General features: G+C 61.5%; 1 protein-coding gene across 7 annotated transcripts in view; it reads left to right on the top strand.

Annotated features, from left to right (window-relative positions):
- Positions 1 to 2,910: 2,910 nt before the first annotated feature.
- The window catches only part of AHDC1 (AT-hook DNA binding motif containing 1), a 53,231-nt gene continuing 42,819 nt past the window's right edge, over positions 2,911 to 13,322 (top strand). The window contains exons 1-2 of one of the 7 annotated variants that reach the window (XM_071767479.1): positions 2,911 to 3,171; positions 3,719 to 3,839. In XM_071767479.1, coding sequence (XP_071623580.1) covers positions 2,962 to 3,171; positions 3,719 to 3,839 — 331 coding nt within the window. In that variant the 5' untranslated portion in view covers positions 2,911 to 2,961. Of the gene's footprint in view, positions 3,172 to 3,242; positions 3,325 to 3,490; positions 3,840 to 8,664; positions 9,247 to 13,322 lie in introns of those variants that run through there. The other 6 variants (XM_071767485.1, XM_071767483.1, XM_071767484.1 and 3 more) reach the window with 6 other exon arrangements.

Here is a 13,322-nt window from a genome sequence, read left to right on the forward strand (position 1 = left end):
GGGAAATGGTGGCAGCGGGGACAAATCCGGGATGGTTTTGCTGCTGCTGCTCGAGGGAATTCAGGGTTGGAATTCGGGGCTGGGTGGGTCCAGTTGCATTTAGTGGGGCTAAAAATCTGTCTCAATCCCCTACAGACCCCGGAGGGGCTGGAACCCCCCAGCCCCGGTCTCTGCTCCTGTGTCCCAGGGATGTCACCCACCTTTACTGTCCCTCTCGCTTCCCCCCGCTGCCTCCCAACCCCCCTGTGTGTGTGTGTCCCCAGGGAGCTGGTGGCTTTGGGGGACAATGCCACCCCCCACCCTCAGCCAAGCCAACCGTGGGACAAACCCAGACGGGTCACCCGCTGGTCCCGGCAAAGCTGGTGGCGAGCGGAGTCTTTGTCCCCCTCCTCCCTCCCGGATTTTGGGGAGGAGGGGATTGGGGTGCCGGGACAACCACCCGCGGGGCGAAGGGACACGGGCAGAGAGCCGGGGACAGCGGTGGCCCCGTCTCGGCAAAGCAGCCACTAGATGGTAGCGTAAGTCCACGCCAACGCTGCTGACACAGCACTTGGATGGGAGAGGGGACAGGGTGCCCGGGTGACCCGGGTGGCCCTGGGGACCCGAATCCATCACCCCCCCCTCCTCCCCCGATAAAAAGAGAGACACCGGTGGGGCTGAGCACTGGCGGAATCGTGACACAGATGGCGTGGCCACGGCTCCCCCCACCCCAATCCTACTTGCCACAGCCGGGGAGCCCTCCCCGGGGGGAGGGGGTGTGAGGGGAAGACCCCACTCCCAACCCAACCCCCCCCAACTCCACCTCAAACCCTCCCCAACCCACCCAGCCCAGCTGGGGACAACCAGGGGCCACCAAAGCTGACCTGTGGAGGGGGACAAACCCAGGCTTGGGGACAAGAGGAGTGACCTGCAAGGCACCCAGCTCAGCATGGGGGTGCTGGGCACCCCAAGGGGCTTCACAAGGTGCCCCTCCACAGGGACCCTGCTACTGAGTGCCCAGCTTTGCTCCCCACCCTCAGTCCCAGCCCAGGGCTTCCTGCCAGACTGATATCTATATTTTATGATAACTCTAGAGATGCACTTCAAACCTGACAAAGGACTTTGACAGTTTTAAGCATCTCTTTGATTAATATATGACCTTTTAATGCTTCGGATTAAATTAATAAATCTTTTCCATCCGAACCCATTCTGCTTGCAATCTAATGCTTTTTCTTTTTCTTTTTTTTTTTTTTTCTTTTTTTTGCATGACCTCCTCTTCGCCCTGTTCAGGCAATGCAGCTGACCTGTCCTCCCTGGCCCTGCTCCACCCCCTGCACCCACAAGTAGTGTGACAATTCACAGCCTTGCAATATTCATGGGGTGCAGAGCCCTGCAAGGCGAGAAGGGAAGGATCCGGGATCCTCCTTGGTTTTGTTGTGTTGTTTGTTTTTTTTTAAACCCATCCCTAAAAATAGCAAGAAAATTCAAAGCTGACATTCAGAGCGAGGGGACGAGGAAGGCTGCAAAGTTGCTCACTCAGCCACCAGCGATTGCAGTGATCCTGTCTGCGTGTGCAGATTCCTCTGCTGACCAGGCTGGAGCCCAGGCCTCCTCTCTGCACTGCTTCCAGACCCATCCTCATGCTTAGCTGGGGTGTGCAGAGCCCAGATCCACCCTAAATCCACCCCAAATCCATCCCTGCTCCATCCCCAATCAGTCCCTGCTCCACCCCTGCTCCATGCTTGCTCAGTCCCTCCTCCATCCCTGCTCCATCCCTGCTCCATCCCTGCTCCATCCCCACAGGGGTTCACAGAACCCTGGCAGGGAGTTACCAGCTTTTTGGGGGCAATGAGCCTCAGCTTGGAGACACCTCACGGCTTGATCCCAGCTCACCAGTTCACCCCAGTCCAGCAGTGAAGCTGGGGTGCCCAGTGAGCCTCCTAAGAGCAGATTTTCTCCTGGCTTCCTGTTGATCCAGAGCCACAGATCGACCCCCCCAGACCTACTGCAAAGGCAGGTGCTGTGTCTCTCCCTGCACCCCTGTGTTATTTCATGGGTGACTCACAGCAGCCAAGCAATATTCCCAATTCCCTGGAGTTAACCCTTCATTCGTCACTCACCAACACACCAAGTCACAACAAATATCAGTGGGATTATCTGCTTTAATTAGGTTGGATCTACCCGGGAACAGAAACTTGGAGGGAAAGGAGCTGGAGAGATGCTCAAAGGAGCAACGGGGAGGGAGGCCACAGAGTGCTCATAGGATGCTCCTTGCTGTCCCAAGGGGCTTTGGGCACCTTTTCCCCTCTTGGGATCATCTGGATGTGGGGGGACACGACGCTGTACCCCAAGGCACATAGTTCTTTGTTTCAGGTTTTTTTGTACCAAGTTTTCAGGCCTTAGCCAGAGCTGTTACTTTATATATATATATATATATATATAAACTAATTAGAACTGGGCAAAAAAAAACCCCAACCCAAAAATGTGTTGGGGGTGCTGAGACAGGGAAGGGGGTGAAGTGCAGCGGTGCACCCCGGATTGTGCCGAGGGGGGAGTGGGTGCTGCGTGTGCCTGTCCCCCCCCTCCCAAAGATGCAGGATTGGGGAGGGGGGTGCGCAGTGCGGGTGCACCCCAGAAGAGGGCAGCAATGCCCCGCGTATCCCATTGGGACCTCGGGGGAGCGGGGGAACACGGGGGGGGGACACAAACCACCCGGTGGTTTGCCACCCCCTCCCCAATAAGTACCCCCTTCCCCACGCAGCGCGCAACGGCTGCGCGCCCGTTTGCGCCTCTCCCTGCGCGCTTGGCAGCAGCGGGGAGGAGAAAGAGGGGCGGAGAGGGGGGGGGGGGGAGAAAAGGAAGGAGGGGAAAAAAAAAAAAAGAAAAAAAAAAAAAGAGAGGAGGGGGGGTTGAGGGGAAAGAAGGAAGGACTACAAGGCCCGGCATGCCCCGGCGGTGCTGCACGGCTCCCCGGGGTGCCGGATGCTGGCCGTGCCGCTGACAGCGGAGCGAAGCGGAGCCGCGGTCCCCGCCGAGAGCGGAGAGAAGGAGAAGAGAAGGGGCAGGGCGCGCCTGACCGCCGGCTCCTTTTTCCCCGTTTCCCTGCTCGGCTTTTTTCTTTTTTTTTTCCAATTTCTTTTATTTTTTAATTTTTTTTTCTCCCAGCCCCCACAAAGCCGGGAGCGGCAGAAGGCAAGAGAGAGGGAGGAGGAGGTGGAGGAGGAGGAGGGAGGAGGAGGAGGAGGAGGAGGAGGAAGGGGGGAGGCAGCGGCAAGCCAGGGCTCTGCTGCGCTGTGTCTTTCTTTGCTTTCCGCAGGCGGCGAGCGGCGGAGGCGCAGAGGGGAGGTCGGTTCCCCTCCGCCTCCCGCTCCGCTGCCTTTTGTGTGTGTGTGTGGAGAGGCGAAGGGGGTTGGGGGGGCTGGGGGGGGTGGGGGGGGTGTTGGGGGAAAGAGGAGAGGCAGAAAAAAATCAGAAAAAAATAGAGGAGGGGAAAAAAATAGGAGAAAAAATAGACCAAAAAAAAAAAAAAAAAAAAAAAAAAAAACCCAAACCGAAAAGGCAGAAGGGAGAGAAAAAGCCCGGAAAAAAAATAAAATAGAGGGGTGGAGGAGGGGGGAGAGGGAAGGAGGAAAGCCGAGAGGAAAGAGCAGGCAGGGGACGGAGGAGGGGGCGGGCTGGCAGGAGCGGAGTTGCCTGGGGAGAATGTGAGCAGGAGGCGCTGGAAATGCTCTCGTTGAAGGTGGCGAGCGGTGCCGAGGGCTCCGGGACTCCCGCGGCCGGTCCGGAGGTCGCCCCGGCGGACAGCAGGAGCCTCCCCAAGCGGGCGGGCTCCGGGGGGCTCGGAACGCAGCAGCCGGTGGGTGAGTACCGGGGGACCCCCCTCCTTTGGGTGGGGTTGGGGTGGGGGGGTAGGGGAGGAAACACGGGACACCCCGTTCGGGCAGAGCCGGGTGGTTGGGAGGGGGGGGTTCTTGTCGTCGTCGTCGTTTTCCACCCCCCCTCTCGCTGTGTGTCCCCCCCGCCGTCCCCTCCGCTGAAGTTGCGCGGTGAGTTGCTGCCAAATTGCAGGAGTTTAATGGCACTTGGGGCGGGGAGGGGCGTGCGGGGGATGGGGGGGGGGGGGCCGGGGCGAGCCCCCGACAGGGGGGCTGCGAGCACTAGGAGTTCGGTCGCCTCCCCCCCTGGCCGCCCCCCATTCCTCCCCCCGGCTGAGTGACAGCTGTCAGAGCAGCTCTGTCCGCTAGAAGGCAGGGTGTCAGCAGCGTTTGGGGGGCGCCGGGCTTCCCGGGGGACGGGGGAGCCCCCCCTGGGACACAGCATCCCACCCCCCCTTCCCCTGGCTCCCCGGGGAGCAGCGGGCTGGCCCGTGGGGGGCAGTCCTAGGGGTGTGTGTGTGTTTGGGGGGGGTGGGTGGTGTGTAGGTGGTGGTGATGTTTTGGGGGGGGGGGGTCCTCAGCCCAGCCCCGGCGGCGAAGTTGCGTGGTGCGCGGCGCGGGGCTCTGTGAGCGGTTGTCACTTCGGTGCCTGTCATCCCCCCTCTGATTTGTTTTTATCGATCAGCTGATTTAAATCCACCCCCCACGGCGCGGCCCCTCCATGCTTGTGCGGCGTGTGGAACCACGGGGGGGTGGTGGGAGGTGGTGTGGGGGAACCGGAGGCTTTGGCGAAGGCTGGTGTCACCCCTGGGGGGTCACGCTGACACCGGACCTGCCCACCTTGGGGAGGCATTTGGTGTCCCCAGGGCTGGGCCAGGTGGTGACACCTGGGTGTTTATGTGCTTGGAGAGGGGGGTGTAGGGGGGAAGGTGGTTTCAGCCACGACCAGGTGGCCTCGTTGGCTGGAGCCACGACCAGGTGGCCTCGTGCAGCCAGCCCCTCGGCCCGTGGTTGCCAGAATGGCCACCAAAAGCTACGGGCTGAGCTCATTGTGTGCCGCCCTGAGCCCCAGCGCGCGGTGGAGTCGCTCCAGATTTATCCTGGCGTGACAGAGAGCAGAAGCGAACCCCCGGGGCGATGGGCACGGATCCCGCCTGCTGGCTTTCCAAGGGGGACGTGTGGTCCGAATTGGGGCCCACCCCCCACAACCCCAGGCCTCCCCCTCAACCTTTTCCCTTCCCCCCCCCCCCCAGGTGTCCCCTTACACTGGCTTCTCCTGCTGGGCTGAGGAATTTGCAGGGGAGGGTGGTGGTGGTGGTAGTGGGGAGAGGGGAAGAGAGAGGGGGGGGGAGAGGAGGGCGGAGAAGGGAAGGGGGGGCTGGAGAAGGGATGGCGTGGCGCCAAATTCCGCTCTGCCATGTCTCTGTAACCTGAATAGGCCAACTCCATCCCCGGTGCGAGTCCCCCGGGGCTCCGCCGCGCTCCGATGCAGTCAGGCGGGAGGTGGCTTTCACCCAGCCGACAGCTTTCCCAACCCCTCTGCTGCCCCCTTTCCCATCCCGTCGTGTGTCCCTCGTCCCCTTCTTCCTTCCCCCCCCCTAGCAAAACCCCGATCAACCACAGTCCAGTTCCCTCCCTCCCTCTGTCCGGCGAGCAGGCACCGGCCAGAGCCACCGGGCACCCACCGGGAACCGATGGGGTAGGAGGTGGCCGGGATTTTGGGTTGGTGACAGGGACAGGGATGGCCGAGGCCATGCTGGGAGCAGTGGGATGGAAACCCATGGAAGGTTATGGGAAGCCTGGGGGGGCCAACGCTGCCCTGGCCTCCTTAGAGGAGGCAGCAGGGACCCGGGGCGGGCTATTTCTGCTGAGATCCCGAGGAAAGCTCTGGGAGAATTGTGGGCTTCTATAAATAGTGTGTGTCAGCCGAGTGGAAACAGGGCCTTGAAATGCTCCTGCTATTCTCCCGAGTGCTTGGAACCAGCTCTTGGTAAACAGGGCAGCGGTGGGGAGGGCTGTTTCCTTCTTCCGGGCTCGGTAACGGGAGTGTGGTGAGGGGGGGGGGGGGGGAGTGAGAGGGACGAGATGGAAAGGGGTGGATTTTTGCCTGGTGATAAGGCAGAGCTCCCCCCCTCCACCTCCCCTGGGGCTGGCTGGCTGGCTGCTGGGTTGTGGCTGGGCTGCCCGGATGCAGGATGGCCCCTGAATGCATCGCAGATGTGTCGTGCCCCCCCCTGCTCGCTGTCCCCCTCCCCAACCTCACTGAACTTCGGGGCTGGGATGTGCCGGGTGGTCCTGGGGGAGCCGGTGATGTCGGGGTTGGATCTGGGGGTGCAAGGGCTCAGCTGTCTGGGAGATGCTCAGCAGGACCCCCTCCCCTCCTCAGCGTGGGGGTTTGCAGGGTTGCAGCCGGGTTCCCCCTCCCCCCCACTGTGTGTCTGTCTGTCTGTCCAGGCTGGAGCTGTTCCTGCTCTGCCTCGGGGCCACATTCTGAGCGGTGCCTTGGCCCAGCGTGGGTGCTGGAGGGCAGGTGGTTGGTCCTGGGGGACCCTCTCCCTTGGTGCCTTTGCATGTGGAGGGGATGTGGTGACATGTGCCCAGGGGTTTTGCTCAGCTCCCGGATGCATCCCAGCAGGGATTTGGTTTTTGTTTTAGTTTTGGTTGCACACGAGGACCCGGCATCACCTCCACCCACCCCCACCCACCCCTGGTATTCACCCTGTGCTGCAGATGGTGCCTCAAAAGCTGCATTATTGTTATTTTTCCTGCAAGATAACACAGAGGGGACGCTAACAGGGTGTCACTGAGGTGCCTGCCATGTGGGGTATGGTGACATGCATGGGGCTGCCTGGTGAGAGGGATCCAGTGTGCTCTGGGTGGGATCTGGTGTTGTGAAGCAAAGCAGCCGGGACCCCCTTGAGATGGGGGGGACAATGGGAGAGCTCACCCCAGCTCCATGGTCTGGTTGACCCGTCCAAAGGCTGGGCCACTCAGTGCTGGCACAGCAGAGTGTGGGTGGGAAGGGGCGAGCGCCAGTCCAGTGGTTTTTTTTTTGTGTGTGTGTGTGTGTGTGTGTCTCTTTCTCCATCCTTTTTTTTTTCCCTTTTTTTTTTTTTTTCCCTTTTTTTTTTTTTTTTTTCCCTCCCTCTCTGTGGGTTGAGCGTTGGGGCGACAGACAGGGAAAGTCTGAGCAATGGTCTCCGTGCTGGTGCTGTCTTCAATCACCACGTCCCAGAATCCCTCGCTCTGGGCCTTCTAGGCACAAGGGCTTACAGCAAAAATCGGCAGCTGCAGCTGCGAGTGAAAGCACAAGAGCCCGGCTGGGTCTTTGGCATCGGCAGGAGAGCAAAAAAAAAAAAAAAAAAAAAAGCTGGGGGAGGCGAGGAGGGGAAAAAAAAAAAGGGGGGGGGGGGGTGTAGACAGGGGAATATGTGCCCTGTGGTTTTTTTCCAGGCTTGCCATCCAGGGTTGTGTTTCAGAGCATCGGTTCCCGGGCACGGGAAGAGGAGGGAGAGGAGAAGGAGGGGGGGTGCGGAGCGATGCCTCCGGGGAGCTCATTAAAATCTGTCGGCTCCCCCCTTTTTTGCCGGCCGAGGGAGGCTGGATGGGGAAGGAGGGAGGGACGTGCTAGGAAGGAACATGCCTGCAAAGCTGCTGCCCGGTGGGGACAGTTCCTGGCCCAGGCAGGAACGCTGCCCCGGGGGCTCACCTGTCGGAGCACGTAGGGTGTCTGCGTGCCAGCGGGGCCGTGACAAGGGCTGGTGTATGCTGGGGACTCCCTCTGTGTCGCCCCCAACCCACCCCCCCGGGGATGCTGAGCTGGGCTGGGGGCTGTGATGAGCTGCTTCGGTTGCAAGGTCTAGAAAGGGGGGGGCTGCGATGGGCACAGGGGGTCAGCTGGTGGGGGCATCAGCAGGGTTTGGTGTGCCGAGGGGAGCTGGAGGGGAAACCGGGTCTGGGCAGGTGGTGGCAGGGGAAATGCCACCGTGGTGAGAACACCCCCTGCCCCTCCTCGGTGAAGGGGACGGGGACAGACAGCAGTGGGCCCCTCCCTCCCTGTGCCAAAGCCCACCCCGGGCAGAGGGGCGAGCGGTGCTGCAGCCCGGCCCGGCGCGATGCGGGGGAGCCGGGGGAGAGCGTGGAAATGTGGTATTGATCCTCTCGGAGCAGTTCTGGCATCCGCCAGCTCCAACCTCTGCCCTTCCCACCTCTAAACGAGCTCCAGGCGGGGAGGGAGCAGCATCCCATCCATCCCCATCCCATGGCCGCCCCCGGGGCCCCGAGCCCCGCGCACGCTCTCCGGCTCCTGCTGACTTCAGCGCATGGGCTTGGGCTCGGCGCCTGAACATTCCTCGCAAAAACCTGGGCCTAAAATATCTGGAGGAGGACGGAGCGCCTTGGGCGAGGGAGATGAGCTCTTCAGCTGCGGGAGGGAGGGAGGGAGGGAAGAAAGAGGGAGGGAAGCTTCTCGGCTGGAGGAAACAGGGCTGCCCCACTCCCCGCTGGCTGCCGGCCCCCTGGGAATTTGCCGGGTATAAATCTCGCCCCAGGGAGCTCTTGGCTGGGTTTGGAATGGATGAGTTTGAGCAGAAGTTGGGGTGGGAGGGGAATGCGGCACCCCCCGTGCATCGCTGGATGAGTGGTGTGGGCAGCAGGGTGGTGTGAGGAGCAGAGGGACATGGGGAGCAGGGCGGCAGGGAGCAAAGTGGCGTTGGAGCAGGGTGACAGGGAGCAAGGTGGCATGGGGAGTGGGGTGATAGGGAGCAGAGTGGCACGGGTGGCATGGGGAACGGGGTCACACGGAGCAAGGTGGCACTGGAGGAGGGTGGCAGGGAGAAGGGTGGCGTGGTGAACAGGGGGAAGGAATGAGGTGGCCTGGGGAGCAGAGCGGAGGGGAGTGAGGTGGCACGGGGAGTGGAGTGGCAAGGGTGGCAGGGAGCAAGATGGCAGGGGAGCAGGGTGGCATGGGAACAGGGTGGCAGGGAGTAAGCTGGGGCTGGGTGGCTGAGGAGGGACAATAAATGCCGAGGGGGAGGCGCTGGGCGGGAGCTGTGTGAGAACCAGTTTGCGAAGTCCAGATTGGCAGCAGATCCTGAACCAGGAGGAGCTGAGCATCCCCACGGCCCCTGCCGAGATCAGACGAGACGACAGCGATTCGGTTTGGGGGAAGAAATTGGAGGCGGGGGAAGCTTTTTTGCTGAAATGAAATTTGAACCCCAAAGTGGGAGGGAAGTGGAGGTGGGGGGCACGGCTCTCTCCACATGGTTATTACTGCTGTTTTCCACCCAGCTGAAAGGAGAATGTAGCTTAATATGGACCCGCGGGGAGGAGAAGCGCTCGGGAACGGGGATTTGGCAGGAGGGAGCTGGGAAACAGCGAGAGAGACGTAGAGGTGAGAGTGGCCAGAGCTTTGCCCAGGGAGGTGTTCCCAGCCCGGCTAGGAGAAGGATGGAGCAGGGCTGGAACAAGGCTCTATTGTTCTTGGCGAGCGGGGGGCCGGCCCGCGGCCCCCCCAGACCCGCAGAGCTGGCGGAGGAGGCACGGATGTGGGGAAGGTTGTTGGTTTGTTGTTTTTTTTTTTCTTTTTCTTTTTTTCTGGGAGACCGGTTTTCCCGGCGGATCACTGGCTGGGGAGTGGGAAGAGCTCCCCGGGTTGGGGTGCACCAAAGGGGAGCGGCCAGGGGAGGCAAAGCAGTGGCGGGGGGTGGGGGTGTCTGGACGGTGATGGGAGGTGGCAGCAGGTGAGGGTTTGGGGACTGGTTTTCCCAGTGGATTGCTGGCAGGGGAGTGGGAATTGCTGACAGGGTTGGGGTGCAGCAAAAGGAGTGGGAAAAATGTTGGGGGTGACAAAGGGGAGTGTGCGGGGGGGACTTGGTGCTGAGCGGAGGGATGAGCTGGGGGAATTGTGGGGAGCAGGAGGGTGAGGGACTGAGGGACAGCGTGGGGACAGGGGTGTGCAGGACAAAGCTGGCAGGCGTGCCCTCCTCGACATGTATAGGGCTGAGGAGGGTGATGCTGAGGAGCTTCACCCCTTGCCAGCCTGGGGACCCTTGTGACCCCGCCATCCAGGTGCTCCTGCCATCCCTTCTTGGCTGTTGGCATCTCTGGGGCAGCTCCCCACCATCACTGCGTGTCCCCTCACCCCAGCGCCTGCCATCACTGCCCTTGGCAATGCCACCACCACCGCTGGCATCTTGCCTTCTGCCCCCAGCACTGGCCATAGAGGCAGGGGCAGTGGCCCCATCCTGCTGCTGGCAGCAGCCACTGGCTGTCCCCTGAGCCACATCAGTGCTTGGGGACACCCCAGGCTGCCAGCAGAAGCTCAGGGCTGGAGGAGGAGGAAGAGGAGAATGAGGAGGGGGGAGAGATGCACTGCCCTGAGGGTTTGGGGCCCTTAACCAGGGAGGGAGCAGTGAGGAGTCAGGCTTTGCATGCCTCGGGGCAAAGCTGAGCTTGTCCCAGCCCTCTTTGGGCTCCCTGTGCGGTGGTGGGGGCCAGCTTTGACCCCCAGCAGCCCAGCTGGAAGGAGAGGACCCCCCCTGCTCAGTGCAGTCCTGGCATTTGCTCCCCAACCTCCCCCCCCCACACACTTCCCACCTTTCCGATGCTTCAAACGCAGGGATGATGCCCTGGGGGCAGCAGAAGCACCTTAGCAAGTGCACACTAAATATTTGAACACGCACGGATGGCTTCGGGCTCGCTGCTGCTCTCACCCTTCCCCAGCCCCTTCCCCAGCTCCTGCCTCTCTGGAGCCCCCTAAATTTGGGGGGACACCCCCCCCCCCCTAAATTTGGGGGGCTTCTCCTCCAAGACACGGGTGGAAGTGTGGCCCAGTGCCACCTCGGGTGGATGTCACCGTGTGTCCCCAGCCCTCTGCCAGCCCCATGGTGGTCCCAGGGCGCGATGCCCACCTCCCTTGAAGAACCTTCATCCCCGTCCCTTCCTCTTCCTCCCATCCTCGGCGCCCCGCAGCAGCCGGGCTTGGTGCCCGCTGGGGTAGGGGGAGGAACAGCTTTCCCCTCCCCTCCCCGGCATTCCTCGGGCGTGAAACACAAGAGCTGGCAGGGCACTCCGCTTCGCTCTGGCCTCCGCTCCTCCGGGGCCGGAACAAAGCCCTCCTGCCTCTCCCGGGAACCCGGGGTTTGAAACAGGAGAGGAGCCTGGTGCTGCGTGGCGAGGCGAAATGTCCTCCTCCGGCCTCTTTAGGGGTTGTTTTTTAGGGTGGGTGGGAAATAAAGGTCCCCCCGGAGGGGTGGTAGCTTGGGTCGGGGTACCCTGCGTGAGGACCGTGCCTGCCCTGTGGCGAGCTCCCCGGCTTGGGAGCTGCCCGAGGGCTGGCCACTAGCCCTTGGCTGAGCTTTGCATCCCCGCCATCTCACTGCCATCACATTGCTATGGAAACTGAGCCCCTGGAGAGGACCGCTGCAACCCCAGTTTGGCCCCAGTTTGATCCCAGTTTGGCCCCGTAGCAATCCAGCTCGACGCATCCGGGACCAGCTTCACCTCATCATCCCACCAGCTGGGCTGATGCATCCCAGAGGGACCGTGTGTCCCGGCTCCCAAAATCCAACACCACCACCCTCCCCTCCCCTCCTTGCAGAACAAAACCCCCCACCTCCCCACACACACAACCCCCCTCTCCCCACCGCCCCCGGTGAAACAGGCCCCTGCCGGAGCTCAGTCCCCGACAGCGAAGGTTATTTTAATGGATGCATTACTTTAAACGAACCCTCTGCCATCTGTTCCACCCCCTAATTACGCATGCAAAAAAAAAAAAAAAAAAAAAAAAAGAAAAAAAAAAATGCAAACCCATCTCACAGCCAGTGCAGGAGAAAGTAAAGATATAAGTGATTTAAATGCATCTATCTGCCGGCAGCTGGGCTGGGGCTGTGCTCCTCTGCTGCCAGGAAAGCCAGGAAAGCCGGGCAAGTTGCAGGCGAGGAGGCAAAGGGCTGATGGGCTGATGGTTCTGGCGCCCTGAGGGTGCTGGTGCTGCCGGATGCTGGGTGCAGGCAGAGGTTGGAGTTGGGTGGCTGTGAGTCCTCCCCCCTCTCCTCCATCCTGGTTCTCTCCCTGCCATGCCCCCCGAATATTGGTTTTGCTGTGCCCCTGGCTGCCGTGGTGGGGTTTGGGGGGGGGGGACACCCCCCGCCGTGGACCTGACACCGTTTGGGGGTGGCTGGTGCTGGGGGGGTGACGCTGGGGGTGTTTGTACCCTAGGAGAGGGGTTGGGAGGGGGGCAGGCGCTGCCCCCAGGCTGTGCTGGGGGGGTGGGGTTCTTTGCCAAGCAGCAGCTGCACCTCTGTAATTTATCCCAAAATCCAGGCATCCCCAGGCAATGTCCAACTGTCCCTTGGGGAGGGTGGGAGCGGGGTGGGGGGTTTGAATAAGCACCAACCCTGGAGAGGCAGAGCCTCAAGGTGTTTGGAAAAAAAAAAAAAAACTTAAAAAAAGGCAACCTCCCAGTTTGGGGAGTCCCAACTGGGGACAGGGGTGTGTGTGTGTGTGTGTGTGTGTGTGACAGCAGCTGGTCACCGTCCCCAGGGCTGCCCCTCTGTGACTCAGTTTCCCCCAGTACAAACCCCTTCCTTGTGCCACCACCTGTGTGTCTGGAATAGGTGACCTGCGTGCCTTTGGGTGACCCCATGGTGACAACGCACACCCATGACCATCACAGCAGGGCCACCACCTGGCTCTGAAGCTGAGGGTGATCCAGGGTGCCGGCATCACCTCCCCCCCCCCTCCAATCTCTCCTCTCTCTCCGTCTCCCTCTCTCCGTGCCTGACTGCAGCAGATGCGCCAGCTCTGCAGGAAGAGGGAATTAAGTTGGGCTGGAGGAATTTTAAAGATTGCTGCAGGCCTGAGGGTCTTAGATCCCCCCGCGGAGATGGGCAGTCATGCAGAATTAATCCTATCGGCAGCCTGGCTCGGCTTCAGCCGGTGCAGAGCTCCGGGGGAGTGCGGGGGGCGATGCTGGGGGCGGCTGAACCATCCCCAGCGCCTCTGGGGCATCGATGGGAAATTAATAATGAAAAATTTAAAAATCATTCCTCCCCCCCTTCCCCCCCCCCTCCCTCTCTCCGGTTCTCCGCTCCAACTCAAACCTTTTTCTTTCTCCCCTCCCCAATTCCCATCCCCAAACCTGGAGGTGGGACTCGGAGGAGGTGGGAGGATTTTGCAAAGCTGAAGGAAAAACCTGTTTGCTGGAGCAGAGGGAGTCCGGAGAGAGGGGCGGGGAGGGGGAAACGCCGGGGGCCGCATCCTGCTCTTGGGGAAGGGTGCTGGGGTACAGCCGGGGGGCTGCCCTGTGCTGTGCAGAGGGGGCTGGCTGGCTCTGGGGGGGGGAGGTGGGGGTACCCCATCGCTGAGCATCACCCCAACCCGTCTGCAGTGGCAGGAGGTGCTGCGCTGGCAGAGGGGACACGGGGACGCGTTGGATGTCCCCGTGTGCTGCACCTCAAAGGGGAC

Source organism: Heliangelus exortis, chromosome 24, assembly GCF_036169615.1.
Source record: "Heliangelus exortis chromosome 24, bHelExo1.hap1, whole genome shotgun sequence".
Lineage (NCBI taxonomy): Eukaryota > Metazoa > Chordata > Aves > Apodiformes > Trochilidae > Heliangelus > Heliangelus exortis.